This window comes from Manis pentadactyla, chromosome 9 (genome assembly GCF_030020395.1).
Source record: "Manis pentadactyla isolate mManPen7 chromosome 9, mManPen7.hap1, whole genome shotgun sequence".
NCBI lineage: Eukaryota > Metazoa > Chordata > Mammalia > Pholidota > Manidae > Manis > Manis pentadactyla.
This window is the reverse complement of record NC_080027.1, coordinates 118,979,674-119,007,522: the sequence shown is the minus strand read 5'-3', so window position 1 is coordinate 119,007,522 and position 27,849 is coordinate 118,979,674. Positions and strand designations below refer to the sequence as shown.

The 27,849-nt window shown below is 51.0% G+C and overlaps 1 protein-coding gene across 1 annotated transcript; it reads left to right on the top strand.

The window, feature by feature from the left end:
• The first annotated feature begins 608 nt into the window (after positions 1-608).
• Positions 609-27,510, top strand: CAMK1G (calcium/calmodulin dependent protein kinase IG). Its single transcript, XM_057508012.1, has 13 exons — positions 609-707; positions 9,922-10,042; positions 14,721-14,849; positions 17,125-17,199; positions 19,355-19,493; positions 20,132-20,255; positions 21,544-21,619; positions 22,670-22,782; positions 23,516-23,594; positions 25,062-25,149; positions 25,388-25,812; positions 26,362-26,477; positions 26,628-27,510. Exons 2-12 carry the CDS (start codon positions 9,951-9,953, stop codon positions 26,450-26,452), a joined length of 1,431 nt encoding a protein of 476 aa, XP_057363995.1. The 5' UTR covers positions 609-707; positions 9,922-9,950; the 3' UTR covers positions 26,453-26,477; positions 26,628-27,510.
• Positions 27,511-27,849: the final 339 nt, after the last annotated feature.

Sequence of the window (27,849 nt, the reverse complement as noted above, 5' to 3'; positions counted from 1 at the left end):
AGGAGCGTGATCCCCTAGGGCCTAAGGGTTAGGACAGAAGAGGACAGTCGGCTTGTCCAGAAACAGAGCAGAGGAGATGTACCAGAGGTATTGGGAGAACCACCCAACACGGGGTCCCCCTGCTATTCTTCTCATTTCATAAGAGACAACTGGACACTGAGGGGTTTCCAGGCTGAAATCCAGCACATTTCAGCAACTGTAGATACCCTGTTGCTCTGGAAGTTGTCTTTAGACAACATACTCCAGCCACTGAGTGGTTAAAAAGGAAACTGAGATGGGCAGTCCTAGGAAGTTTCTCTGATTTTGTTATCACCTCATTCAGGCCAATGGAAACCTGTACTATGATACTTTACTTTGGCTTTTTATTTTTCCTCCCTCTTTTCATCACATCAGTGCAACCACACACACATGCACACATACACACCCACAGGGCATAAAAGGGCCCCTTTGCAAAAGCATTTTTTTTTCTGGATCAGACTCAGTGCTGCTTAGAGGGAGGAAAAGCAGAGCAGGGGGAAAGGAGAGATGCGAGCCACACTAGCTACTTTTCCTCCCCTTTAAGGCTGCCTGGTTACGGTCCTGGGAAAGAAAACCCCTGCATTCCTCCCCTTTAATTCAGTTTATTGTTAAAGCACAGGAGCAGCTAATCCTCACAGACCTGTAGGAGCTGGAGTGGGAGCACCGCAAGGTTCTTTCTGAGTCCCTGGGTAAGATGGACCTGCTTCTTTTTTTTGGTTTTAAGACGTTTCCTTGCTTAGTGGGAGGTGTGTGGCACCTGCAGAGTAGGTTTAAAGAGCCACTTTTGTGAGCAACTTGGTATTTATTTCAGCCCCAGTCCAGTCTTGCCTGATTCTTGTGCATTCAAGGGTAAGTAGGAATAATTAAGTCTGAATGGGGGTATGGGTGGGACCTCCACGGGGAGCCATCTGGCTGTTACTTCAGGGTTGGCTTGAATGGGAACCATTTGGACTTCTGGGCAGGAAACAGGGAGCAAAATATCTGTATATGTTCCTCCTGCAATGCCTGCCCGAGGGTTGCATTCCAGGGACAGACCTCCAAGCTCTGTGCCTAGGAGGGGCCATCCATCCGCAGGGAGTCAGGACCACCAGCATACTGGCACCGTCTGCCTTCTGCTCAACCTTCATCTCTTAACCTCTCTGACCCTGTCTGTCAAATAGGGGTGATGCTTGTTTTGTCTCCCTGCCTGGGTTGTACAGATTCGGAGAGCCAGTGGGCTGTTGGTAGACAGCTTGTGGCTCTGCAAACCCAAGGAAGGTACACCAGCCTCAGTCCCTCCTGGCAGGGTCCATAGGCAGGCTCCAGCTCCCTGTCCCTGGCTGCGTTAGGATGCAGAACTCAGCCTCGCATTGCTGTCAGTCCCAGGATCCCTTCTTCACCTTCCCCAGGGGCTCATTTATCTCCTTTCCCTCTTTAAACTTCCCTAGGTCAGTTATCAGGTAAACATGTTAAAAGGAGGTCTGGATTCACCACCAACCCCCATCCGTACCGTGCCCCCTTCTCCTCACGTAACTTTGACGCACAAACATTAACCCTGAGGTTCCCGCAGGCAGCTGCCGGGCTCACGCTGCTCAGGCTGCAGTGCGTGGCTAGCCAGCTGCTTTCTCTGGAGCCAGATAAATTGATCATGAGGAAAAGCTCTGAGAAGGGTCAAAAGAGTCAAGCAGGTTCCGTCTTGGGTAAGATGATCTTTCCCAGATCAGAGGTGGGAGGCAGAGCCCAGACCCTGTCAATCCTACTGACCCAAGCTTACCCAGGGCCAAAGATGAGACCTAAAAGGCCATCCCACAAAGTGCATAGTAATACCTGATATGGAGACCACACTTCACAGTTTATAGTGTGCTTTTAATTAATCTGTAGGACAAGCCCATTAGGCTAGTGAGGCAAACAGCATTTCTCCCTTAGCATAGATGAAAACACTAAGACTCAAAGAGGCTTGCCTGGGGTCCCAAGGCTGATACCGGTAGTACCATATGATGATGGTAGCATTTGAACCCAGATCCTCTGACATAACCAGTGACCTTTCCATGATACTACAGATAGCTATGGTGTATGGGTGTGCGTGTGTGCGTGTTAAGAGCACTCCTTAGAAAGATGGAGCAAAACTTTGGGTAAGAAGCTTGAGGTTCTAGTGCGAAAGGCTTGAGCTGGAGACAGAAGAGGTTCAGGGGGACAGAGGTCAGGCCGAGTGTTCCCAAGATCCAGCCTTTTCCCAGAGCAACCGAGTCACGTGTTCCAGGGGGACTGCCTGGGGTGTTGGGATTGAATGAAAGCATCCTCAGGAGGAGGGCAGAAGTGAGATCCCCCACAACCACCTGGAGGACAGAGGCAACAGGTCATACGGTGGGCTGGCAGGAAGTGCTGTTGGCGTCTGATGAACTGGAGCGCCAGCTCTGTCGTCTAACTGTGTTTGATTTGGGGCATTTTTCTTAACATTTCTCCTCATCAGTGCCTTAGCCATGGAGTTGGGGATATTTCCCTTGTAAGGCAGCAGCGAGGCATTAAACGAGACAATGCAGATAAAGTGCCTAGCACAGTGCCCCACCCAGGTGATCAGTCCGCGCAGCGAACTCTGTGGGGCTCAGGAGAAATTCCCACGGGGATTGAAAAGACACCCCTTCCCCCGTAAGAGGAGAGAACCCGCCTAGCTCCCTCTCCCCCATTCACACACGCACACACGCCCAGAAATAAACAGCCACACGGAGTGCGCGCGCCGCAGCCCGCCGAGCCCGCGGATGAATGAGCCGCGGCATGAATGAGAGGGGGAGCGGCCGCCACTGCACCCCGGCTGCGCGCAGGCGCTACAACCGCGCGCGCGCCGCCGCGGTCACCGCCAGGGGCTGGGGCAGAGCAAGGGGGCCCTGGGCTGCGCCGGCTGTCAGCACTGTCACTCCGGAGTCCCCCGACGCGGGGCGGGTAATGCAGATTCCTGCCACAGCCGTTCTGAGCTCAGCCTGCCCTGCCTTCTGTCTGCGCCCCCACCCCAGGGGGAGATCCCTCCTCTGACATCCCCGGGGGACTTGAGAGAATGCTCCTCTGCGGCGGTTTAAAGTAAGGAGCCCCCCATCTGTACAAAGGCACCTCTTGCAAAGGAGTTAGGTTTCTAGGCAGACACACAGTCCACTCTGTGACCCTTGAAAACTTAGGAGGATGCCCCTTGGAGACCAGCACATTGCCCGGGAAGAAAAGCAACACAGGCGGTGTTTACTCCAGTGTTGCCACAGATCTCTTTTCTTGGTTGAGTACCAGATGAAATAGCTGCTTTGCATGTCAGGAGCATGATGTATGTAAAATTATATACATCCTTAAATACTTGAGGATCATAGTGAGGGATGCTCCCACGATGGGAGGCATGTGGGAGCTGGCTCCTGTCATGTGCTGGCTATTCAAACTGTTGTTTCCCTCTCTCTATGCCCCCAGTGCAGTGTTTAATTCATGCGCCTGTCATATGGACCCCCTGAATAACACTTTAACTGCTGCAGAATTCTTCCTGCCCGTTGCTGTATCTGGCCTCCACAGGAATGCTGAGAAATGGGCAGAGCAGAGGTCATTACCTCATGCAACAGATGAGGAAACTGAGGCCCACGTGGTTAGGAGCACATTAAAAATAAGTAGTACACCCTGCTCTTTCCAGTAACTCTTATGTGTCTCCCTCTCAGCCACCTGGAGGATGCCCTTCGTTCCCTCCGTTAGAGGTACACAGTCAGCCTTCAGGAACACATGCCCTCAGGCTTGCTCTACAGCAGGAGGGATTTGGTTAAGCTTAAATTTGGATTTGAGCCTGAAATAAACTGTAGGAGTCAAGTGAAACGCATCCTTCCTCAGTGGCTTTGCAAACACAAATTGGCACGCAGAGTTGGCCTTTGAAACGCAAGGCTAGCGTGGGAGGGCTGGGGCTGGAGTCCGTGTTCCCCAGAGGTTCTGGGTCAGGCCGGAGGTCTCCAGGAGCCTTTGGGGTCCAGGGCCTGGGCCCTGGCAATCTGGCTGGCCTCCTGAGCTGCCGCCCATGAGCTGGAAGCAGGTTCTGACAGCACACACAGACCCAGCCGCGTGCCCATGACACCAGCAGGAGAGCCGGACCGTGCCCGATCACAGCAGGCTGCTGGGAATTTCACAGAGCGCCCAAACAAAAGGAGGGTCACATGGTATCCAAGAGGGCCTAGTCCCTGTTTTCCAAAGTAACTTCTGAGAAACCCTGGATCTCCTGGATGCCCGTGGGTGTTTGAAAGGAAGGGGTGTCTCCGTGTAGTGAGCTGGGGGAGTGCCGGGTCAAACAGCATCAAACAGGTGTCTGTACTTGTTCGTAGAGACTTTAACAGCTGACATAGATCGTGAATCTCCAAGAAGAGGCAGCACATCTGCTCACAGAGAGTCTTCTGGAACTAATAGTCTAGAAAACAAACTTCAGGGAACCTTAATCTAGTCCAGTCTCCTCTTTTCACTAAGAAAAAGTAGAAGCCCAGAGATCTACAGTGATTTGCTTGGGGCTGCCCAGCTCCTTGGTGCAAAGCCAAGACCAGAGCCAGAACTTGAGCTTTTTCTAGCGTGCCTCTCAATCCAGAGTCCAGGAAACTGTGGGGCCCCAGCAAAGTAAAGTCTCAGCTTTACCCTTTCAGTCCTTTATAACCAAGTGATTTATATATTGCATGACTGCATGCAGCAGCCTGGAGGCAGACAGCACATTCTTATGAAGGATAATCCAACTGATAACCTCTCTCCCAAGACCCACAGGCCTCTCTGAGTCACGTTCCCAAGAAACGGAAAACCATGGAAGCAGACTAGAAGGCAGACCTAGGGAAGTAATTCCTCTGAAGTCAGTGAAAGAGCCACCCACGGTCCCTCAGGAAGGCTCTGAGCCTGCTCACCAGGCCCCAAAGTGAGTCATGCCTCCTTGCTCAGAAGCCCCAGGTGAGATTACTGACAAAGCAAGGTTGCTCTTCCACAGGTAAAGCGGAAAGCCATGATCTGCAGGTTGAAGGCTGCAGAGGTGCCAGTCAAAGATTCTGTCCTTCCCTGCCCCCATCTCCTGAAGTCTGTTCATGTCCTGTTTAGAAACCCTACTGTGGATTTGGGAAACACACTGGACTGAATGGAACTGAGTGCCTCTGGATTAAAACATGGTGCTCCTGAGACTCTGGGCCATCTTATCAAGAGAGGTGACACTCTTAAGCAGTTACCCAGCTGATTCACTTATTAAGCACCTCAGCACAGTCTTAAGTGGCTATGGCTCAAAATAGGAAATTGCTGATAAGGAGGCCGTATGAAGCAGGGCTGGCAGAAGAGAGGGTCCAGGGCAGTGTGGGGTCACGGGGTGGGACCTGGCACCTTCAGGGTATGTGATGGCAGTGAGGCCACTGAAGACAAACCTCCCCTGCTTAGGGTTCGGTCTGCCCTGGTGCTGCTCCTGTGACCAGACGGAGCCTGGGGAGGGGAGGGCAGAAGGCATGTGAAGGGCACTGCCTCCTGGGCTCTTGGCCCAAGCATCTCTCACCAGCATCTCATAAACAGCCAGGCTGGATGCCACCCTGGGTCACACAGCCCGTCCCCAGAAGCAGAGAAAAGGCTACACTCAGAGGCAGCGTCCACCCCAGGGCTGTGTGATCTTCACTTTAGGAAGAAATTTTCCCTCTTAAGTCTCCTCCCCAGTGGTGAAATTTCTCCCCCAAGAGACCAGAAAGACAACCCCCAAATTGCAGCTGAGCACTAAGTGGGAGCCAGGCTCAGCCCCAGGCCCACGGGAGAAAAGGAGACGCGTGAGGTCTTTGTCCACTCAGAGTGACTTTAGCGAGGAAGAGCATGCCTGTGGGTGGGGGTGGGAAGGTGGGCTGCCTCCAGATAGAAGCATCAGGGAAGGCCCCTTTGAGTGTCCCAGGGAAGTTTTGCTGACCAAGAAGGGGGGGACCCAGAGCCCACCCCGCACCCTGCAGTAAGGATGATAGCAAAGAAGCCACAAGAGGTCAGCTCTCTGTGGCCATTCAGCCCCTCCTGCTGCCATACCCTAGGCACAGCCTCACAGCGGGGCCTCTGGAGAGGGGGCCCTCCTGCCTTCCCTTCCCAGGGCACAGGTCTGCCTGCTGGCAGGTTCCCCTGTGGAGCAATATAAAGAGCACAGCCTCTGCCTCTCCATACCCATCTCCAGTCCTGCTCCGCTGCAAAGCCTTCCCTGATCAACTCACCCCCCAGGGCTCTTCTCCTCACTGACTCATTTAACTAACACGGGCCGGACCCTTCATATGGCTCAGGGCTAGGGACTAGGGATTCCAAGATGGGTAGCGCACGGCCCCTGCCCTCCAAACACCTGCAGTCTGGTGAGGGGAACAGGATGTAAGCAAACGACTGGTCTGTTTTTAGTTGTTTATATACCCATGCTTGGTCTTTCTAACTTGATTGTAAGCACTTTGAGGGGTAGCCTCCCGTCATAGGAATGTCTATATTTAGTCCAGTGGGTACACAGGAGGTAATCAATCAATGCTTATTGAATGAAAGGGTGTTACCTCCCCAGGTCAAAGATGGTCTTATAAATAAGGTCATTTCCTTTGCCAGGAGCCATTTTTGCAGAATATTCTTGAGGGTCTTGCCCTATTGAGGAGTGGGGGTTTTGAACCAGCCATGAATGCTCACATCCATGGCATCTCCTGGGCCACACACGTGACCCCTGCTCTAAATCTCAGAGAGATCTACAGTGGCTATGCCTGAGCTTGAAGCCCTATGGAAGTTGTTGCCTAAAATAGAGTGAGAGGTGGGGCGTCCTTTGGAAACAAATGACAGCAATGTTGGAGATTCAGCCTTCTCAGAATTCATCTTATATTCCTCTGCAAGGACCTAGATTACGGAAGTCAGGACAAAAGGAAGGGCGGGCTTTAACACAAGAAGCAGGATATAGCAGTGGAATATGGGCTGCCCCTCTCAGAGCCCACTCTTGGACCCCAACCAGCCTGGGCAGGGGTCTGGAGCATTCTCTGAGGTCGAGGAGGAGTGGGAATGAAGCAGGGGTGTCGGGGTCTGGGCCCCTGAGTGTTCCACATTGCTCTGAAGATAGAACTAAGTTGTTAGGATGGAGTGTATGGGAGGAGGGGTGGGCGGGAAAGATGTTTTCTTACAGCCTAGCTTAGGCTAAGAATACTATGTTTTTAAGCTATTTAAGAGAGATGGGAAAGAAGGAACAGTGAGTACAGATCTGCTAATGAGGTGGTGGTGCCTCCTGGAGAGCAGGCCATCATCGTGCTGGGGCTCCAGCAGGGGCGGCGATGAATGCCCAGCGAGGCCGACCTGAGCTGCAGAGAAGGCCCTAGGCTGGCCCTTCCCTGGAAAGCAGCGTCTGCAGCCCTGTTGTTCGATGGGCAGGAGAGACACAGGGAGGCACCCAAACTGGCCCTGTTGATCTGGCTCCTTTTAGCATCCGCCCCTTCATCCTCCTGCCCTGCCCTTTTCAGGACTTTGTCTGTACAGCTGCATGTCTATACAGTAGGAAGCACTTGGGCCAGCCAGATGCCAACCACTCTGATAAGTAGAAGCCACTAGATTTGGGCTCAGATCTGCAGAGTGAGATCTGGCTAAAGATAGCCCTCTATTCCAAGATTTCATCTTCCCCAAAGCGATCTCTGGGCTTTCATTTGTCTCCGTCTTGTAGACGGTGCCAAGTCAAGGCTCAGCCCACTACCGCACTGCTGGTGAGTCCCCCTCCGGCCAGTGCCTGGCTCTGAAATGCCGTGGTCCCTCTGGGCTGCTGCCCCGACCAAAGGAGAAAACAAATGGGCCTGAGGATACGAGCCCAAGTCAGCAGGTCTACGTTGGGCTGTACCAAATGCTACGGAATTCTTAATATTCCTCACATGCATTTTTCATAGCAATCACCATCATGATATAGCCAGGTTAGAAACTTCAACACCATGCTGGAGTGTACCAGAAAAATTCAGCTTCTTTATTTCCTATAAAATCCTTCTCAGGAACTCCCACCCCATCAGGCAGCAAAAAGGGAAATGAGGAACTTTACATATGAACCTGTCCATTATAGCATCTCAGGTTGAAGAATCTCATTTAGCTGACTCGGTCTCTTTTAGGAAAATACGCAGCCATGAGAGAGGCTTTCCTCTTGCTCTACTTCAAGGTGGCATTTTATGTCATCAGGTACTGCTTTGACCTGGTTGTGGCGTGGGAGAAGGGAGCCTCAGACTTACCAGGCACCTGGGATCCCAGTTCTCTGGGATTTCGCCAGAGGCTGACTAGTGCCCCCTGAGGTATGACTGTTCCCATCTGGCCTGTGGGGTGTCAAGCTAACACCCTCCACTGACAGCCTAGATTCCAGCCATTTGCTTCCACCTGAGGAGCCCTGATTATGTCTTTCTTGTTTCAGACCCCAGGTAACCAGGGCCATGGGGAGAGATGTGATGATAAATGTTTAATGACTGGTTCTTGGAGGTTGGCATAAGGGGGGAGGAGAAGTTCTGACTATAGTATATGCTTGTTTCTGTGGTATAAATACTCCCATTCTGGCCAATTCCAAGCTAACAACACAAGACCCTTAACATGGAGCCAGGAGAGACATGCAGTTGGCTGGCACAAGCTGACAGCCACAGGCCCTGGGGACTTTCCAGGGTCCATGCAGGTCACACATCACTGTTTCACCCACCTTCTCCCTCTAGGCCTGCCCTGTGCTTACCTATTACATGTGGATGCAATCAGAGATGCCCCTAGGTTTACAGTATCCAGCCAGCAAGGTTCCAGGAAGCCCACCCACCCATGCCACTGATCTCCCCATTCCTGGATGGGTGTCCTTCTCCAAGAGGGTGACAGGGAAAATGTGCACTGCTGACAATGACACCACTGCCTCCTCATCCCCTTCCCGGGATCCCCTGTGTCTATCTTTCCACGCCTCTTCCTCTCTAGCAAGGACCTCACTTGTATCATATTCTTCTGGGTCTTAAGCCTCATAGTGTGTCTTAATGGCAGAAGAGGTTTCCCTCTGTACTATAGGACCTACTTAATGGCATGAATCCACCAGGTGGGGATTAACCAGGAATGACAATACATAGATTTAATAGCTTCCAAATTGTCTCTCTTCACAACTGTTTAATATGTGTGAGACAATGTGCTAAATCTCTGTGTACACTAGTTCATTCTGTCGCCCTGGGACTGGACGAGCCAGGCAATGAGCAGGTAAAGTAATGTGAACAGACAGATTAGAACAGACAGAACCGTCACCTGTGTGTCCATCAGTACGTACCCAGCACCTACCGTATCATAGGTGTTGACTCAGTGGAATGAATACGGTACCTGCAGAACTCTGAGAGAGAGCTAGGACATGATGCCAATCACATCTTAATGAATAACTATTTTCCCAGCACTGTGCTAAATGATGTGGGAGTTACAGAGGATAAGACACAAAGCTCGTTCGTCTAACGTCCATTCGTTCAACCTGCAGCACGTAGGGGAGAGGCAGGGGTAGGGAGGGTTGGGGGAGGTGGCAGAGCTGATATAATAGGTGACAATAGGAAGTCGGGCTGACAGGATAGTTTGAATAAACCTGGCGATCACCTGGTAAAGCAGGAAACGCCTCAGCTCTGCTCAGGTCCCCTCAAGGTGGATATTCCCATGTTCATCTATACGTGTGCTGTTGCCCTTGAATATATACGTACAAGGCGGAACTTGCAGTACTAGACTCTAAACTCCCCAAGCATGCAGCCAACACCGTGGGCATGTGGTAGATGTCCAATTGCCTTCACTGTAGTAATTTCACAAGTGGGGAGAATAGTCTTATTTTCACCAGTTAGCCAGGTTTTGCTCCTTATCCTCCCTTCCAGTCCTTACATGAGAGATGTGAGCCTTTTAGTTCTTGTTGCAACTTGCTCGCCTCTAACTTGAGAAACCGGCTGATCAGACCCTCTCTTCGCTCCTCACACAAAGCTTCCCCGAAAGCTTCAACTCTGGAGGCGATGGGGCGGAAGGAAGAAGATGACTGCAGTTCCTGGAAGAAGCAGACCACCAACATCAGGAACACCTTCACCTTCATGGAAGTGCTAGGATCGTGAGTCCCGGGGCCGAGCTGGGCGGCGGGGAGTTCTCTGGGGAGCCGGCCAAGAGCTGTTCTGAGCCAGCAGGGACAGACAGACGGGGCCTGAGGCTGCCGTGACACCATCTCAGCAGCTCTAAGAGACCCAGGCAGGTGGAGTAAGGGCCTCAGGGGAAGGGGAGGGGTGGGTATTTAGGGTAATGCAGAGGATGAGTTAATATTCTGGAACCCTCAGGGATGCCAGCCCTTTCCCAGGGTTCTACCTCCTGACACCCCCACCCCCACCCAGGGACCCTGCCCCGCGTCCAATTCTGTGACACCCTGTGAATTCTTACCCTGGTGGCAGGAATGAGGAGTTCTGGGGCACATCCGGAGATTCTGTGACCCTAGAACTTTCCTGGGCCTCCTCACCCAGCGTCCTCGTTTCCCCCAGCAGTGGACAGGTCAACCCCACTGTCTGTGGCAGACAGAAGAGAAGGGGCTCCCAAGCCTCAGAGATCTGAGGGGCTGCACACCCCTGAATCAGCTCCCTGCCACCAGCATCCTCTCTGTTCCCTCTTTAAGTGCCATGTTGGAAAAATAAAGTCACCCCATCACCCAAACTCCTAGCACCCTCCAGCGTGTCTGTGCCTGCCCCTGACAACGATTACACGGCTCGAGGAGCAGAGACAGCTTGTCTGGGGCTGCCTCTCCTCCGGGAGGGCGCTGACGCAGGCCAGCAGCAGCCCCGGGCCCCTGGCTCCCACAGCCTCAGAACCCCAGCTGGCCGGCTCATTGGTCTGGGCTAATTGGGCCCCAGGAAGTGAGGGGCTGGTACTGGGCTGTCCATTGAATCAAGCTTTCCCTTTAGCCAATTCTGGCTAAGTTCCGCTTCCTGTGCCATGGCTAGGAGGCAGTGACCTCGGGCAGTAACAATGAAGCTTGGCCACACTCACTGGAGATGAAAGGAGCCAGGCTTGGCCCTGACAGGAGGCCTCTGAGCCCTTCCTGCCCAGGCAGGCTTCAGCCCCTGTGCACATCTCAGCGGTGGTGCTGGTCATCAGCATGCTGGCCCTCAATCAAGGGACTTGGCCCAGACAGGGGCGGCTAGAGGGGGGTGTTTGAGTGGCTCAGAAATGATTGGCTGTTAGAAGCAGACACCGCTGTGCTCATGGAGCTTAGTGAAGTCTGTCACAGCAGAAAGCTCAGGGGACATTAGAGTCACCTGGGGGGCTTATCCCCTAACTTTTAACTGTGAAAATGTTAAAGCAAAAAAAAGGCAAATAATAGTACAGTGAGCACCAATATACCTACCACCTAATTCAAAAAGTGTTAACATTTCACTATATTTGTTTTAGATACACCCACACATAAATATTGACATCCTGGAACAGTTTGTAAACAGGTCGCAAACATCATGACACATCACCTCTGAATTCTTTCTGTCTGCAACTCCTAAGAATAAAGATGTTTTCTTCTATAGCCACAATATCATTGTCACATTCAGGAAAATTAATAATAACTCCCTAATGTCATTTTAGCCTAGCTAATTTTTGAAAATTACAGATTCTTGGTCCCAAACTTACCAAATTGGGATTTGGGGAGATATGACCCAATAGCCAACCACCTATATTTGTAGTTCTCCTGGTGGCTCTTATGCATCCAGCCCATGCACTGGTTTGGAGGGGGCTGGGGGCAGAGAGGACAAGGCAGGGGCAAGCCACAGTTGTCGCAGCAGTTAGGGCTGAGCAGGAGCTAAAGAGAAGGCATCTCTGCGGTGCTCAGGGAGGGGACAGGCAGCCGCAGGCTGCAGACCCCACGCAGTACAAGGTGAGGGGCTGTGGAACAGGGAGAAGCTGGGCAGAGCAGACTCCCTGTCAGGATGCAGCAGAGCCCTACGACAGAGGCCCCTTCTCTTCAGTTCTCAGCTGCCCTGGAGCAACCCATCAGGGGGAATAGGTCTTTGCTACATCTTCCTGGATGCCATCCACAATGCTAGGGCCTTCAGGCAGCCACAAGGACATTAGGCAAAGCTAGTCCAGAGCGGGGGGCATTGTCACCCAAGTGCCAGGTCTCTTCCTTTCACTGTCCAGGAAGATATTTTTCTCCCTGTCTCCTCCACCATGTCCTTTGCCACCCAGGCTCCCAGCAAGAGTGGAAAGATACTCAGAGAAGGAAACGCAACCCAAAAGTACTATTGCAGCAGGTGCTTCTGGCCCTGAAGGCTCTGCTTGTCTGCCTTCCGACCTGAGCAACCCTGGCTGCTTAAAACTAGCTCTCTGCTCCCCGGTCTCACAGATGGCACAATTAAGTCCTGTAATCCCTCTCTCTGCCCCTGCCACACACACCACAGACACCACACACACACACACACACACACAGTATAAAACAGCATGAGCAGAACAGCAGTAACGCCATTTCATCTGCCACAGCATTGCACAACTCCATTAGGTGCCGTTTACGTACATTTCAGTGTACACGGTACCCCAAGGAAGGCTTTCATCTGATCTCCTTCCACAAGAGGACCCGGAGTGGATGGCAGCTTTGAAGTCAGGGGACCGTCCATGTATGGTTCTACAGGTAGAGGTGAGAAAGGGAGCACTCTGGAAGTGGAGCCTGCCATGTGGATCCTAGATTCTTAAAGGAATCTTTAAGGCTATGTGGTTCAACGCTCTGATTTTGTAATAAAGAAAGTGGGGTCTAGAGACCAGTAGAACATATAAGGAATCCCAACCCAGAGCCCTCACACATCTGCCCACCCATCCGCCCGTGCAACCATCACGCAGACGCCATAGAGCATTTTCCATATGTAACCAGGCATAGAACCTGGCGCCACCCTCCTCCTCCTACCTTTGTTCCCTGCCCCATGCTTTACCCACAGCACTGGACTGCCCGCTGGCGGCCCACCCCTACCCCCTGCTCAGCACCTCCAGGCTTTTGCTCATGCTTCTTTCCTACCCGCACCTGAAACATCACTTCCAACTTGGTTTTTCCAATGGGCGACCTCTCATTCCTCCCTTAAAACTGAACTCAGGGTGCTCTTCGGTCAGAGGGCGATATTTATGTGCTCCTCAGCCACCGCAATTGGTCACTTGGTCCACATTAGGAAAAATGAGCCCTTTCCTTTAGCCTGCTGTCTGCTGGGAAAAACATGTAATAATTAATCACATGAAAGTGTCCCAGTGTCTCCAAGGTGAATGGCATCTGCTGAAGTTGTGCAGTATCCAACCTGCCCAACAGTAGCAAAGGTCCTGTCTTAAGTGTTCATTGTCTGTGGCCCCCGAATACCCACTGGTTATCTGTATGGGTCTGTCTCTCACACTAGATGCTAAGCTAGACCAGTATTAATCCAAGTACCTGACACAGAGAGGTTCTGTTAGCCAAACAAGCACGCACTGAATGCCTAGTAACATTTTTCAAATCAAATGTTAATTGCTCATTTGTCTGTGTTCTTCACTAGTCTACCGGCTCCTTAAGAGCAGAAACACTTACCTTTCCATCTCCAGTGTCTAAGGCTCAGTAGGTGCTCAATAAATCTTGATTGAAGGGCTGGGTGAATGAATAGAGCAAGCTCTGAAGGCTCTGATTAACTCAGTTCCAAGTGCAGCTGGGGGAAACAGGAGACTCAGCCACAGGAAACAGTGACTGTTTTCTAATGCAGATTCTCGGAGTCCTCACACCAGCTTGACTCTTCAATCTAGAGCCCAGATGGCGGGGGAGAGGACAGCTCAGCTGTTTCCTCACTTAAACTCTATCTCCTGTTGCTACCAAGGGTTCTCCCTAATGATATCCAAACAATAATAGTAATAAAAACAGCAACAGTATCTAATTTAATAGATGTCAGGAATGCTTTTAAGCCCTTTATGTATATTAACTCATTTAATCTTCTGAACAACCCTATGAATCAGATACTATTGACATTTCACTTTTCATATGAAGAAACTAGATATGCAGAAGTTAAGCAACTTATCACCCAAAAAGCTGAGGTTCTAACATGGACAATCTAGCTCCACCATCCACTAGTTCATCTCCATTCTGATAATCTGGTCTCCAGAGGACCCCCTTGAAACCGAGAAGCCTGTAATTTGCAGTCCTACTCTGTGTCCCTATTGGGCTCAATCCTCTCCATCTTCAGAAAGCCTGCCCAGAGCTGCTGGGTTCTGCCTTTTGTCCTGGCAGATCCTACGGAATAAGAGGGTGCAGAGCCCTCTTGCCTCTGACAGTTGGCTCAGGGTCATTATCACCCTCTAAAACTGATACAGGGGTCTTTTCTCCCTTACTGTGTCTGAGTGCTGTCCCCCAGGGCTCCCTCCGACAGCCACTCTGGTGAGCCATACTTCACCATATTGAAAGTAGTGAAGCAAATGAACTCTGCAGTGCCCTCCCTTTAATGGATTTACCAAGTGGAGAAATCTCTCTGTAGCCAAAGCAGAGTCTCTGGGAGTCCTTCCCAAATTGCAGAACCAGAAATAGAACCCACCTAGTCCCTGGGTCTATAGTCAAATCGTTTCTTTCCTATGTGATAGATAGAGGAAGGACACAGGGGCATGTCAGATAGGGTCTGCCGTCAGCACAGCTGGTCAGGTGCCCATCACGACAGTGGAAACTAACAACAAGCCAGACCTTCTTTCATCTACCCCGTGGTTTTGCCTCCAGCAATGTTCACTAGCCAAATCAGTACTGTCATGTTTATCTTTTCGTATCTTTTATTCAGGGGAGCTTTTTCAGAAGTTTTCCTGGTGAAGCAAAGGGTGACTGGGAAGCTCTTTGCCCTGAAGTGCATCAAGAAGTCCCCTGCCTTCCGGGACAGCAGTCTCGAGAATGAGATTGCTGTGTTGAAAAAGTGAGTGGCTCTTAGGGTGGGTTGGGTACAACTGTGGGATAGAAACATTTCCTTCCCAGATTACCTTCGAGAAGGACTGGGGCTGGATTTCCATATTCAAAAGTTTACATACTCTCTTTGACTGAGTTGGTGGGTCAGTTTGGGTCAGTGTGATCAATCAGCTAAGTTTGGACAGACAGCTGTCTTACTGATTTTTTTTCCAGCTCAACGACTAGTGAACCAACCGGTGGCAGCATCTGGTTTGTGCACACAGACCGGAGAGTAGTGAGCTTAAGGCGGCAAGAATTGATGGAGGGCCAATACCAGGAAGAATCAAAAGTTAAGCAAGCAGCATATGATTTGGAAATTATTCTCAATTTGGACCAAAGCAACTGTAGGTTCAGCTTCCCAACCATCATGATAGAGTCCACACTAACAAAGCATCAAATGTTTACAGCAGAACTCAAACAATACAGCCTTGTGGAACCCCTGTGGTGTGCCCGAAGTGTAACAGCCATCAGTGCCACGAGGATGAGGCCAAGGAAATCCCTCACCCTCAGGAACTCACATGTTATGGGCGGAGACAGAGGTGGCAGCCACAAACCCTAATCCCACTGCATGTGAGCCACACTAGCCGAAGGCAAAGTTTGAAGGAAACAGATTCATTTTGTCTACACATGTGTTTCCGTGAATATGGAGTATTAGGTACATTTTCTAAGAAGAGGGACCTTGATGGATGAGTAGAATTTTGTGCAGGTAGGAAGGGCAGTGCTGAAAGGCAATTCAGGTCAAGAGTAGCATAAGTTTTAACATAAAATCATGAAAGTGCAAAAGATACTAGGGCAGAGTTAGTATTGGGAGTCCCGGAACTCGGAGTGTATACCGTCAAGGGACAGAAAATGAAATTAAAATGGTCAAGGGAGACCTTATTAAAAGGGGTCTTGGACGCCATGATAAATAATGTCAATGAGAGCAAGAAGTAGGGTCATCTTTCTTATTGCATTGTACCATCTGTCCCCCACAGCATAGGTGCTCAATAAACATGTGTTCAGTGAGTAAACCATTGATAAGTTCATCTTAGTATTGTCAGCTTACAAATGTAGTTGAATCCATCAGGTAACCATTGTAAGAGGTCTATATTTTTAGAAATACCTTAAGAATGACAGCTATTATTGGTTACGTATTTACTGTTCCCCAAGCACTGTACTAGGCATTTTACATGCATTATCTCTTTTAACCCCAATATAACCCTTTGTGAGAGATGCACATGGAAAGTGAGGCTTAGATTTGAGTAAGCCGGCCAGTTACCGCCATTAGTGCCGAGCTGGATCTAAACTCAGACCCAACCGACTTAGAGTCTAAGTTCTTAACCCATGTGCTGCACAGCCATGATTAAAACATCTAGAAATTTTCCTGCTGGACAGATATGCACAGAAATGCTGCCTGGGAAGAATGGGAAGCGAAGCCCCCCAGCTATTACGGTTATTCTGCTTTACTGTGCTATTACTCTGCTCTGAGTAACCGTAGACAGAGGTCATCTACAGCAAGGTTTTCTGGCCACAGTGCTATTACCATTTTAGACCAGATGATTCTTTATTGGGTTGGGGGCCATGCTGTACAGTGTAAGCTGTTCAGCTACATTCCTCTCTCTACCCACTAGATGCCAATAGCACCTGCTCCCTCCCTACTCGTGATGATCCAAAATGCCTCTAGATATTGCCAAACGTCCCCTGAGGGACAAAATAGCCCTGGATGAAAATCATTGATCTAAGGCATCCTACAGAACTGACCCCCCAAATGAGCATCTGTCCTGCTTCTCCCAATATCCTGGAACAATGATTTTGTGGCACTTCCCCCATGGTGACCCATGAGGACACTTATCAGCCCTAAATCTCTCCTCTTATGGCCCATGTTCTTCATGCGATGCTTCTGAAGGGGACCTGGGCACCCATTGTGTGAAATAATCTAGTTTCGGGCACTCCCTTGGCCTTCCTCATTTCCTTTAACTTTTACTTGGTAAAGTTTAGTGACATTCCTGGAGTAACAAGGAAATGTTTGTTCCCTGTAGGCAAGATGATCAATTATCCATTAAAAAAAGGGACTGACCACCACTCTGGGGGTCCTTTCTCCAGGATTTCACTGGAACTGCCTACTCAGTAGGAAAGCTGCATGATCTTCCTAAACATGCTCATCAAAAGTCTCTAACAGAAATAAAAGTCCAGTTGGCCTGGGTCTGCATTCTCTGTCCGTACAACCTAAACCACATGGCTTTCACCACGACCCTTACTTTTCCCAGGATCAAGCATGAGAACATCGTGACCCTGGAGGACATCTACGAGAGCTCCACTCACTACTACCTGGTCATGCAGCTGTAAGTGAAAGGGGACCCACTTCCTACACAGACATCTCACAGGGCCTGGGGGGCCTAGAGGACGCTGGTTAGTGGTGAGGGAAGGATGGTCATTAAAAGACAACATCAAGTTTAGTTCAAGAGGCCCTGAAATGCCAAGAGTTCTGTGAAATACAATATGCCACTGGTCATGGTCGTGTTCTATGTGGACAGAGGGGTAAAGCTTGAGCTGATAATTGAGTTGGTATGTACCAGTCCAGCCCTACCAGTCATTAAAATATTAACTACCAGCCAGCAAATAGCTGTGACCCCAACACCTGCATCCTCCCCTGCTGTCCAGCCTCTCCCCTCAGACTTTCTGGACCCCCCCCCACACACACACACAGCACCCTATAATAGAAGGGGTAATGCCTAGTGTAACAGGAGGCCTCAGAACCCTTTTCTGGGCCATAGCTTGAGTCCATTTTGACCAGTCAGTCTGTGTCCATCCAAGTGGATATTAAATGTTTTAACATCACTTCAGGGTAAAACCATTGTAGGATTAGAAGACAGGTAGATATATTGCAAGATCAAGACTTTCCCATATTTAAAAACAGGCTGTAATTGTGTGTGTCCATCTGGACCAGAAATGGTACCTCATTAGAAGGGTTTCCTTATCATTATCATGTATAAATAAGAGTTCTGCCTGAGAGTGACAGCTGCAGGGATCGGCCATTGCTCCTGAGGGCTCAGCCTTGGGCCCGGAGATGCTTCTATTTATCAAGTGCACACACACACACACACACATCACTGTGTAATCGTATTGTGGCTGGATTCATGTTATTGACTGATGGGCTGATTCCTCAGAAACTTTAATGAGCTGACTCAAGCCTAAACAGCCTATTAACTCCTAGGCTCACCTGAGTCCCAGTGACTATCAGGAAGTCAAGAGAGTGAGGTAGAGGGTGCCCGGAGTGGCACTAACAAGTCAACAGGGACCACGCGGCCAATTCAACAGGATTCCCACCGTCAATCAGACAGCCCAGGTGAGGCGGGGAGGTAGGCAGATTCAGATGTCACTGAAGAGCGGCCAGGCCTAGGAGAGGACCAGCTCCAGGACCCAGGTCAGTCTGAGTCAGGAATTCACAGCTGTGTACATAGAGTAGCTTTCTCATGGACCTGCAGCTCCTAGAGTGGAGTCCAGAGCTTCAGGACAGCAGCCAAAGGAGTAGATGGTGTGCATGTTGATTGAAGAAGCCCTGTTGCCTCATCACTGCCTGGCCCCGTCCTGTGTGCATGTTCACACCCAAATGTCATGGAACCGTGGGGGGACACCTGCGATAGAGAGATCAGAAACCCGGGCTCATGGCTGAAGTAGTCAGGGGTGCTGATCCAGGAGAAGGCCTCAGGAGGGCATCTCATTGTCTTCACATACTTACAAAGGCTCATAGGAAAGGACGATGTTCTTTTTCTGGGTGGCCCCAATGGTATGTGCTGGTAGAAGCTACAGGGAGTCAACTTCCATCATAATTATAGAAATATTAAGAAGGTGACACAAGATAAAGCAGTCTGTCTTAAGAAGTCATGAGTTCTTTGCCACCAAGCTATTCCACTACTGACTAGAAAGCTTCTTGGCAAAATAGTATAGATGGCATTCAAGGCAGGAGGGCCAGCCTCCTCTTAACACTCCTCTGAACCTGAACATTCCATTTCATTTGAGCCTTAAAACACCACTACCCCTCCACCCCATAATTCCCACTTTAGACAGCCCAGTGTTGCAAAATAAGGAAAGACTTAGTCTTACTTGAACACCTTCTCACTTTGCCTGATTTCAGTTTCACCATATTCAGTTTCTAGCATGCCTTCCTGTGCCTTAGGCCAGGAAAGAAGGCAGCTAAGACATGTGTCCCCTCTAAGAGATTATTGGCTTCTTTCTAGACCCTAACCAGGGGGCATTTTGCATTTTAAAGGACTTTTTCAGGGAGTGGTCAATGGTTGGCCCAGAAAAATGACTTCTTAGTGATACCACTCCAGCATGCAAAGGCGGAATTCTGAGCTTGGAGGGGTCCTCTCTGCACAGTCCCTGAGCACCTGCCTATTCTGACTCAGCTGTGTCCACGGCTGCAGAGCAAATACATTCATGTCCCTTTGACCTGAAATAAGAACTGGATTCCTGCACTTGCCCCTGTGCCCGCAGTGTTTCTGGTGGGGAGCTCTTTGACCGGATCCTGGAGCGGGGTGTCTACACAGAGAAGGATGCCAGCCTGGTGATCCAGCAGGTCTTGTCAGCAGTGAAATACCTCCATGAGAATGGCATCGTCCACAGAGACTTAAAGGTACCAAGGTGGGACTCCTTGGTGGGACAGAGAATGACCCGTCAGGAGACTGCATGGGTCATGGGTAGTCTAAGGTCTGTAAAGCAGAGGGTTGTACTAATAGACTCCTGAGTCCCCTTCTGCCCTCAGATTCCTAAAACAAATCACAGATAACTAAGCAATCATTGTTAATTTGCACCTCAACCTTTTCTTGAACTTTTCATTAGGCCCCACCCTATTAGGATAGCAAGATAACCACACGTCTTGAACCCAGCCACAGTCAAAAGCAAATGTAATATATACTTACTGAGGGTCAACATTGTGTCATGTGTGTACCAGACTTTAGAGAGATCAAAGATCATTAATAGTTGGTTTCCTCAAAAAAGAAATAGTGTTAAGGTGGTTGGGATGAGTGGATTAGTAGGTTAACAGCTGTAAAGCTGAGCAAAGTTGGTCATAAACAAAACACAGATTGCTAGGATATGGCGGCAAGAGTTCAAGAAGAAGGAAGGAGGGAATAGTTGGAAGAAATGGGCCTGGCCTTGAAGTCAGGAGCCCAGGGTGCAGCTTTCTCTGAAATTATTTATTACGGGGAAGAAAACAAATGTGTGTTTCAGATGATTGTATCCCACACACTACATGATATTTCTCTTCCACAGCCTGAAAACCTTCTGTACCTCACCCCTGAAGAGAATTCTAAGATCATGATCACAGACTTTGGTCTGTCCAAGATGGAACAGAGTGGGGTCATGTCCACTGCCTGTGGGACCCCAGGCTATGTGGGTAAGCCCGGGAGTGGGAGGGAGTTTGACCAGCTGACTATATCCAACCACATGGATATTATTTACAGAAAGGGTGGTTATGGGAAGATATGGTTCAACTTCAGGAGCAATCCAGGTAGAACATTCATGTATGAGGTTTAGGGTAGATTCCATTTATCTCTGGAACTACCCCCTATGGCTCCCAAATCCTGTATCTTTAAAGACAGTCTACCCCGAGCCCTTCCTACGGTCCCTGTCTATACCTGACTGTCACTGTTGCAGTCAGACTTCCAGCCTTTGTCTATTCAGCTAGACCAGGTGCAGAGATAAAATCACAAACCCAGAGATCATTAGATTGTGGAGGGGTTGACCACTCATCACCCCTTTCTTTTCTCCCACTCTAGAGGAGACCTCAGCCCCCCAGTTGATAGTTCCTGGGGCACAGTGTTGACTTTGAATCTGAGGAACCTAGACCCAAATGTATACCCAAGGAAACACACTAGGAAGCTAGCAGAGGTCAGGCCTCCTGACTAAAGCCCCTTAGGGGCTTCTGAAGCACCCAAGAAAAGTAAAAGCCGGCAAGTTACTATGAAAGCATTCCTGAGATCCATAGGGGAGAAAGTAAAAATTCAGAGCACCAGCCCTGCGCCTTCCCTCTTAGCCAATCATCACCTAGTTGGGGTTGGAAAGTGGGAAGCAGAACCCTGACTCAGTAGCAGGAATCTGCTCAACCCCCTAAAGAGAGATCAGTCACTTACCATCAGGTATTGGTTACAAAACCCTAGAATTTGAAATAAATACAGAAGGTAGCTCTCTGCTGCCCCAGAGCTCCTCATAGAGCTCTCCATCTGATAATGGCCTCAGACGGATAGGACATTTACTGCCTGCCCTCTGGGAGCTCCTAACTTTAACAGGGGCGTCTCAGCCTCTGCCTTCAAGGAAATTCCGATCCAGTGGGAAAGAGACAACTCCTACCTTGCAGATTTCTTGTTGGAGGGAGATACACAGCCCCTGCCTCAGAGATCCGCCGTCTAAGTGGGGAGACATAGGCCCTACCTTCAGAGCTTACTTATTCTGATGGCAGAGACATAGCCCTGGAGATCCCCGGTCTGACAGGGGCCTTGAAGGCTGATGGAGAAATATTAAGTCTAACGGGAGAGTCCCGCCCTAGGGAAGTTTCGTGTCACTGACACAACCGGGTCCCAGGTTTGCCCCGGGCCTCTTCTCCAGGCCTCTTGCTCGCCTTCGGCCCTCCCCCCTTAGTCCTGTCCTCTTGCCCCAGCCCTGACTCCGCCTTTGGTTTGCTGCAGCTCCGGAAGTGCTGGCCCAGAAGCCCTACAGCAAAGCTGTGGATTGCTGGTCCATTGGCGTCATCACTTACATACTGTGAGTAGAAGCTGGCATTGGCTCAGTTCCTGAGAGATCTCAGAGCCTGCTCACCCCTTCTTCTCCCCTCCCGTCTCAGCTCCCCTGGCAGCATTTATCTTCAAAGCACGTGCGTGTACACGTGCACGCACACACACACGCTCTTACTCATGCACACAGCTCCGAAGTTTCCTGTCTTGATCTCCACCAGGGTATAAAACCAGAGCTTAGTGTGATCCCACTGTTCAGTCACAGGGTCCTCACTGTTCCTGTACAGCCTCATTTACAGTGTATGAATGTGTTGAATCCCACTCTGTGGAACGAGCAGCAGGAAGGAGAGAGACCACACCACGCCTGGAAACCAAGTGGGCCCAATGTTCACATCTCAGATTTCTCTCCTGGCAACATCAGCTCAAGGCAAAATGATGGCCCGGATGAACCTGCTCGTCGCTCCCCTCCAGACATTCTCAGGCTCTCCTTGCCAGACCTCCTCATCACCCCTTCCCCACCATCCCTCCTCACCTATAGCACATTTTTGGTCTTAGGAAAATAACCTGCTATTAATTATTTATCCCTTAGTGTGAATTCAGTTCTCTATTTCCTCCACTTATAATGAACAACTACTCTCATTCATTCATTTGCACAAGTATTTGTGGACTGTCTATTCTCTGCCAATCACTGGTTTATGTGCTAAAGAATGAAGAACAAAGTAGCCTTAAAAAAAACCCTTAAGAAATTTACATTCAGTTGGACTTCCTGCCATCCTTCTTAAAGGTATTTTCTACGTCACCTAAGAGTTAGAGGAAGTGCAGGGAGAAGTGGCAAGGGTTTGGGGGAAATATAAAAAACATGTACCCATCCGTCAGCCTCCAGGACTGGCTGTTCCAAGCTTTGGTTCCTGCATCAACACCTGATGAGACCCGTGGTGCTCCTGAATCGGAGGCAGGTCTATGTCCTGCTCACACTGCTGGTTGCCTGCCTGTGTGTGTGGTGGGCACTGGGCAGAGGGGAGAAGCCAGCCCGGGGAAGACAGGGTTGTTCAGCAGCCTACCTCCTTCCTGTTTCCTGCAGGTTATGTGGGTATCCTCCTTTCTATGAAGAAACTGAGTCTAAGCTTTTTGAGAAGATCAAGGAAGGCTACTACGAGTTTGACTCACCATTCTGGGATGACATTTCTGAGTCAGGTAAGGTCAGCAGCTGTGAAGGACAAGATAACAGGCTCAAGGCAGAGGCTGCCAAGAGAAAGAGCTTAGCAAAGGATGACAGTCCTGGCTCTTGGAGGCCCCTCGGAAACCTTACAGAACAGGCTGCCAAGGAACGTGGAGAGATCTTCATCTGGTTCAAAGGCCAAATCGATTGTCCACATCTAAGTTCATGCTATTGTTTCCTGAGAGGCACAATCGCAGTATGCCTGGTAGAAGTTGGGGAGGTAATGAGGGCAGAGCTGCATCCAGGGGAGTGTTCCAGGCAGGACTGGAAAAACCAACGCCAACTTTGGCCTTTTACATACTAAGACCAAGAGCATGCAATGCGTGTGTGTGTGAGAGAAGGCAGTTATGACATGTTTCGGGGGCCGTTAAGAGGAGATTGGAGCCACAATAAGCCAGCACTCACATGTGTACCCATGTGTGGCTGCCAGCCCGACCGGTGAAAATGCACACACGTGTGGCACACAGGCGCTTCGGTACCTCGTGATGCAGTGCTGTGTGGGTGAAGTTGTGTAGAGCTCTTTTTGGCGGTTTATGGTGGGTTGTTAGGTGGCTTGGTTTTTTTTTTTCCACTTTTAAGACTCTTAAAATTGCCTCTTTGGAAGATTAGCTAAAGATGCATTCACTGCCACCCACCAGCCTGGAAGTGAATTTCTATGAGTCGGGAAATCTGCTCCTTAGTTGTTGTGTCTTTGATTGCTCCCCTTAGCCAAGGATTTTATTTGCCACTTGCTGGAGAAGGACCCAAATGAGCGGTACACCTGTGAGAAGGCCTTGAGGCACCCCTGGTGAGTGAGGAATGGGGTGGGCTCCAGACGTTAGCCATGTGGCTCCCCAGATCCTGTGCCGACTCGTTCACGCGGTGTTTGCCCCGAGCTCTTTCCTGTTGCAGCATGCAAGGAGTTCAGCAATGTTCATCATGTCCAGCTGGAGATGCAAACAGCACTTACTGAAGCAGGTTCTCACCCAGGGGTGGCAGGCGGACACCTAGTCAAGTGCAGGAGGTAGATGCAACTAGGCACTGCTGTCAGCACTAGAGCGTAGCGCTTAACCAGGAATAGGCAACTCTGCCCTGTCCTTAGAGCATCATTTTTTTCTGGGATCCAACCCTGTTCCATGTGAGGTGATTTGTGAATAATTACAAAAGCAACCAATCGGCAAAGTAGGTAAATAAAGTCTTGAAACATTTCCTTTCTTCATATTACACACCTGTTCAAGAATTCCCACTAGCTCCCCACTTCCTGCCAGAGCAAACTAGACTCCTTTGTGTCTCCAGGTTTTCCCTCTTCTGGGCCTGACCCTTTATCTCCAACTTCATTTCCCAGGATTCCCAACACACCTTCTCTGTTTCAAAAAGGCCAGAAGTTATCTTTCTCTCCTTCCCTTCCTCCACCCCATATATGAAACTCTTTCTAAACCACACGTCGGGCCATGTCATTTTCACCACCTAGCATGTCCTGCCTCTTGCCTTGTATGTGGCATCCTTCAGGGTCCCGAGCAGCCTCTGCCCTTGTGAGATGCCCCAGCTCTCCTGCAGTGCAGGCAGACCTCCCATCTCTCTCTATTAACACAGGTCTTACAATGTTCAATGTCTTAGTGTAGTTCAAGGCAAGCAACATGGCTGAATACCTACACTGAAATCCCGTGTGGATTAGGGCCATTCTGTTACTTCTCTGGGTAGCACCAAGGGTAGTACCGAGAAAGCGGCGTGCACATGGGGAGGGTCTGGGAAACACTTAGAGATGAGTGAATAAGAGTCTGAGGGTACAGGAAAAGGCAGCCTGTATCCGGGGCCTCATCCAGGAAGGCTTCCGGGAGGAGGCGGGTTTTGAGCAAAAGGGATATATTCTGTAAAAAGCCAAATAGTGTGTGTTTCAGGCTTTGCTAGCCATACCATCTCTATGGCAACTACTCAGCTGTAGTTGGAAGAACAGAAGCAGCCATAGCCCATTCCTGAATGAATGGGCGTGTGTCCCAAGAAGACATTATTTACACAAGCAATGGGCAGATTTGGCCACCGGCTATAGTTTGCTGACCCTGCTCTAAGCAAGTCTTTGGTTTTGCCAAAGCATAGGCCCCCTCTGACCTGCCCAAGGACACAGAGGAGCCCTGGTTCTAGAGCCCTTTCCTTCTGTGGACCACTCTTCTTCTGGGGCACTCCACTCAGCTTAACCTCAGCCTGCATGCACAGCCCCCAGGCCAACCCACAGCTCCCATAGGTACCCACTAGCCAGGCATCTGCTGTGCATCCGTAGGATTGACGGGAACACAGCCCTTCACCGAGACATCTACCCATCCGTCAGCCTCCAGATCCAGAAGAACTTTGCCAAGAGCAAGTGGAGGGTAAGTCGTCCTCTCCAGGAGGTGGGCATGCTGTTCTGGGCTGCTGGAGGCTGGGCTGGGGCAAAGACTGGTGTAGGGGCTTCCTTGGGGCTTCCCAGCAGACACTGGAGATCCCTTGGCCTTCTCTAAGATGAGAATTAAGCACAGAGATTTCTGGAGGGCACAGTCAAGGGGAAAGCTTGAGCCCTGTGGCCTCAGAGGCTGGAGACAGCCAGGGGTTGGTCTTATGTCTCTTTAGCAAGCCTTCAATGCAGCAGCTGTGGTGCATCACATGAGGAAGCTGCACATGAACCTGCACAGCCCAGGGGGCCGCCCAGGGGTGGAGAACAGGCCACCTGCCATGCAAGCCTCAGAAGCCTCCAGCCCCAGCTCCCCTGTGATCACCATCACTGAAGCGCCCGCCCTGGAGCAGAGCGTGGGGCTCCCTGCCCTGTCCCGGCTGCCCTGCCAGCACAGCTCCAGGCCCAGCGCCCCTGGTGGCAGGTCCCTCAACTGCCTGGTCAATGGCTCCCTGCGCATCAGCAGCAGCCTGGTGCCCATGCAGCAGGGGCCCCTGACTGCCGGGCCCTGTGGCTGCTGCTCCAGCTGCCTGAGCATCCGGAGCAAAGGGAAGTCCTCCCACTGCTCTGAGCCCACACTCCTCAAAAAGGCTAACAAAAAACAGTAAGTATTTACAGCCAAAGACAGAGGCCTGGCCCTGCTCAGCCTGGGTCTGGGAGACCTCGGGCAGTGGGGCTGAAAGGAATCGAGCAGAGTAGAGGCCGCTCTATGGGAAGAGCTCTGGATGGAGGGCAGGGGAACTGCTTCCAGGCCTGTCCGTGCCGCTCACTAGCTCTGCAGCCATTGACGGTCAAGTCAGTCAATGTTTCTGTTTCTAGTTTGCTCACCTGTAAAATGGGTTGATCGAATCACATTTATCTACCTAACCTGCCTCAAGAGATGCTATAAAGGTTTAGTAAGCAACAGGGATTATAAGTGCGCATAGAAAACCAGGTACACGTGAGTGACGACTAGTGGGCTCTTTGAGTTCCCGGGGCGTCCGTGTTCGGGGAGGAGGAAGGGTGCTGGACGGTTGTATTTATTTACTGCGAGGGCTTGAACATGCGCAGCCTCCTGAAGGGGGCGCTGGGTGGGTGCCACGGGCACGGAGGAGCATCCCAGCCCCTCCTCCTTCCTCCGGCTCTCATGCCCGGCGCGTCATTTCCTTTGCAGGAACTACAAATCAGAGGTCGTGGTGCCAGTCACGGCCAGCGGCAGCTCCCCCTGCCGGGCAGGGCAAACGGGAGTGTGTCTCCTCATGTGATCCCGGCTCGTCCTGCAGTTCTCAGGTGAGGGGACTGAAGGCGGGAGGGGCTGGCGGGAGGGTCGGGAGAGCCTCTGCCAAGGAGGGACGCCACATCCCAGAGTATGGAAGACGGGGCCTTAGGGGTGCCAGAGGCAGCAGCCCCACCCCCGCCCTGAACCCCTTTGCCTTGCAGGAGAGGTGTTCCACTCTCCTCTGCCCCTCCACACCTGGCCTCTACTCTGCAGTGGGAGGAAGAGGGAGCAAGCAGAGCAGGGCCGGGCAGGAGCAGTTTCTGGTCAGAAGCAGCCGCCGGCTGCCACCTGGACAGACGCTCTCAGAAGGCCCAGGAGTGAGCCCCGGGGCGCGGAGGCCTCGCCTGCCGACGGGAGGAGCAACCTCTGAGGCTCCCAGGTCCCCCTGACCTGCCCGCCCTGCGCCCCACACCCTGCGTGCCGTGGCTCTGGGCAGTGCACCTAGATTGCTCTGGCCAGGCCTGTGTTGTTCGTCATGAGAAGCTTAACAGGCTGGCCAGGCTGTGTCACCTTCTCCAGGCAAAGCCATGTGGACCACCTCCCCAGACCCCCTGCTCAGCACGCCCTCACTCCTGCCGCTCAGGCCTCCATCGTGGCCGGAACGGGTTCGTGAATGTCGGCGCCTGCCCATCCGCATGAGGGGCAGGCAGCTCCTGGTCTGTGAGCCCTCAGGCTCAAATGCTGAAGTCGGATGGGCCCCTGGCTGCACGGAGACCGGGCCACCCTCCTGCCGCACACTTCCGGACCGCCCGCCTCCCTCCCTGCCCCCGTGCAAAACAGCACCCAGCCTCCAACATGACAAAGAAAGAAATCCTAGGTACTGTAAGGAGTTACTGTCCTGGCCAGATGCCCTCCACACACACCCAATCTAGTAAAAGCTGGAAGTTGACTGTTTTAATTTCAGCCATTTTTTTCCAATCCTGCTTCTGCTCCCTTCTCTCCACAAAAAGCAGGCACATTATTCTTGTCCCTTCCCCCTCCCCAGTTTTCTTGCCCCCTCCAACCTCCTGCTCGGTGTTGTGCTTAATAAAATGTACATATTTTTCTCTATGAGGCTTCACTTTGTTCTTCTCAAAGGCAAAAGCAAGCAGTTCAGGGACTTCTGAGCCTATGCAGCTGATGTGGGCTGGGAGCCTACAGGGCCAGGCACCCAGGGCCAGGAGTTACACCTGCTGACGCATCAGCTCCTCTGCATCCCCTCAGGTGGGGTCTGTTGGAGTCCAGGCAGTTGGCTTCAGAGTCCTTTGACCTAATGACGGTACTAGATGAACGTGAATCTGAGGCCCAGCTCTGCTCTGCCCTACCACATCTGTGGCCTTGGGGGAGTGACTCAGCCTAAGGGCCTTGGTTTCCCCACTTGTCACATGGGACCACCAACACCAC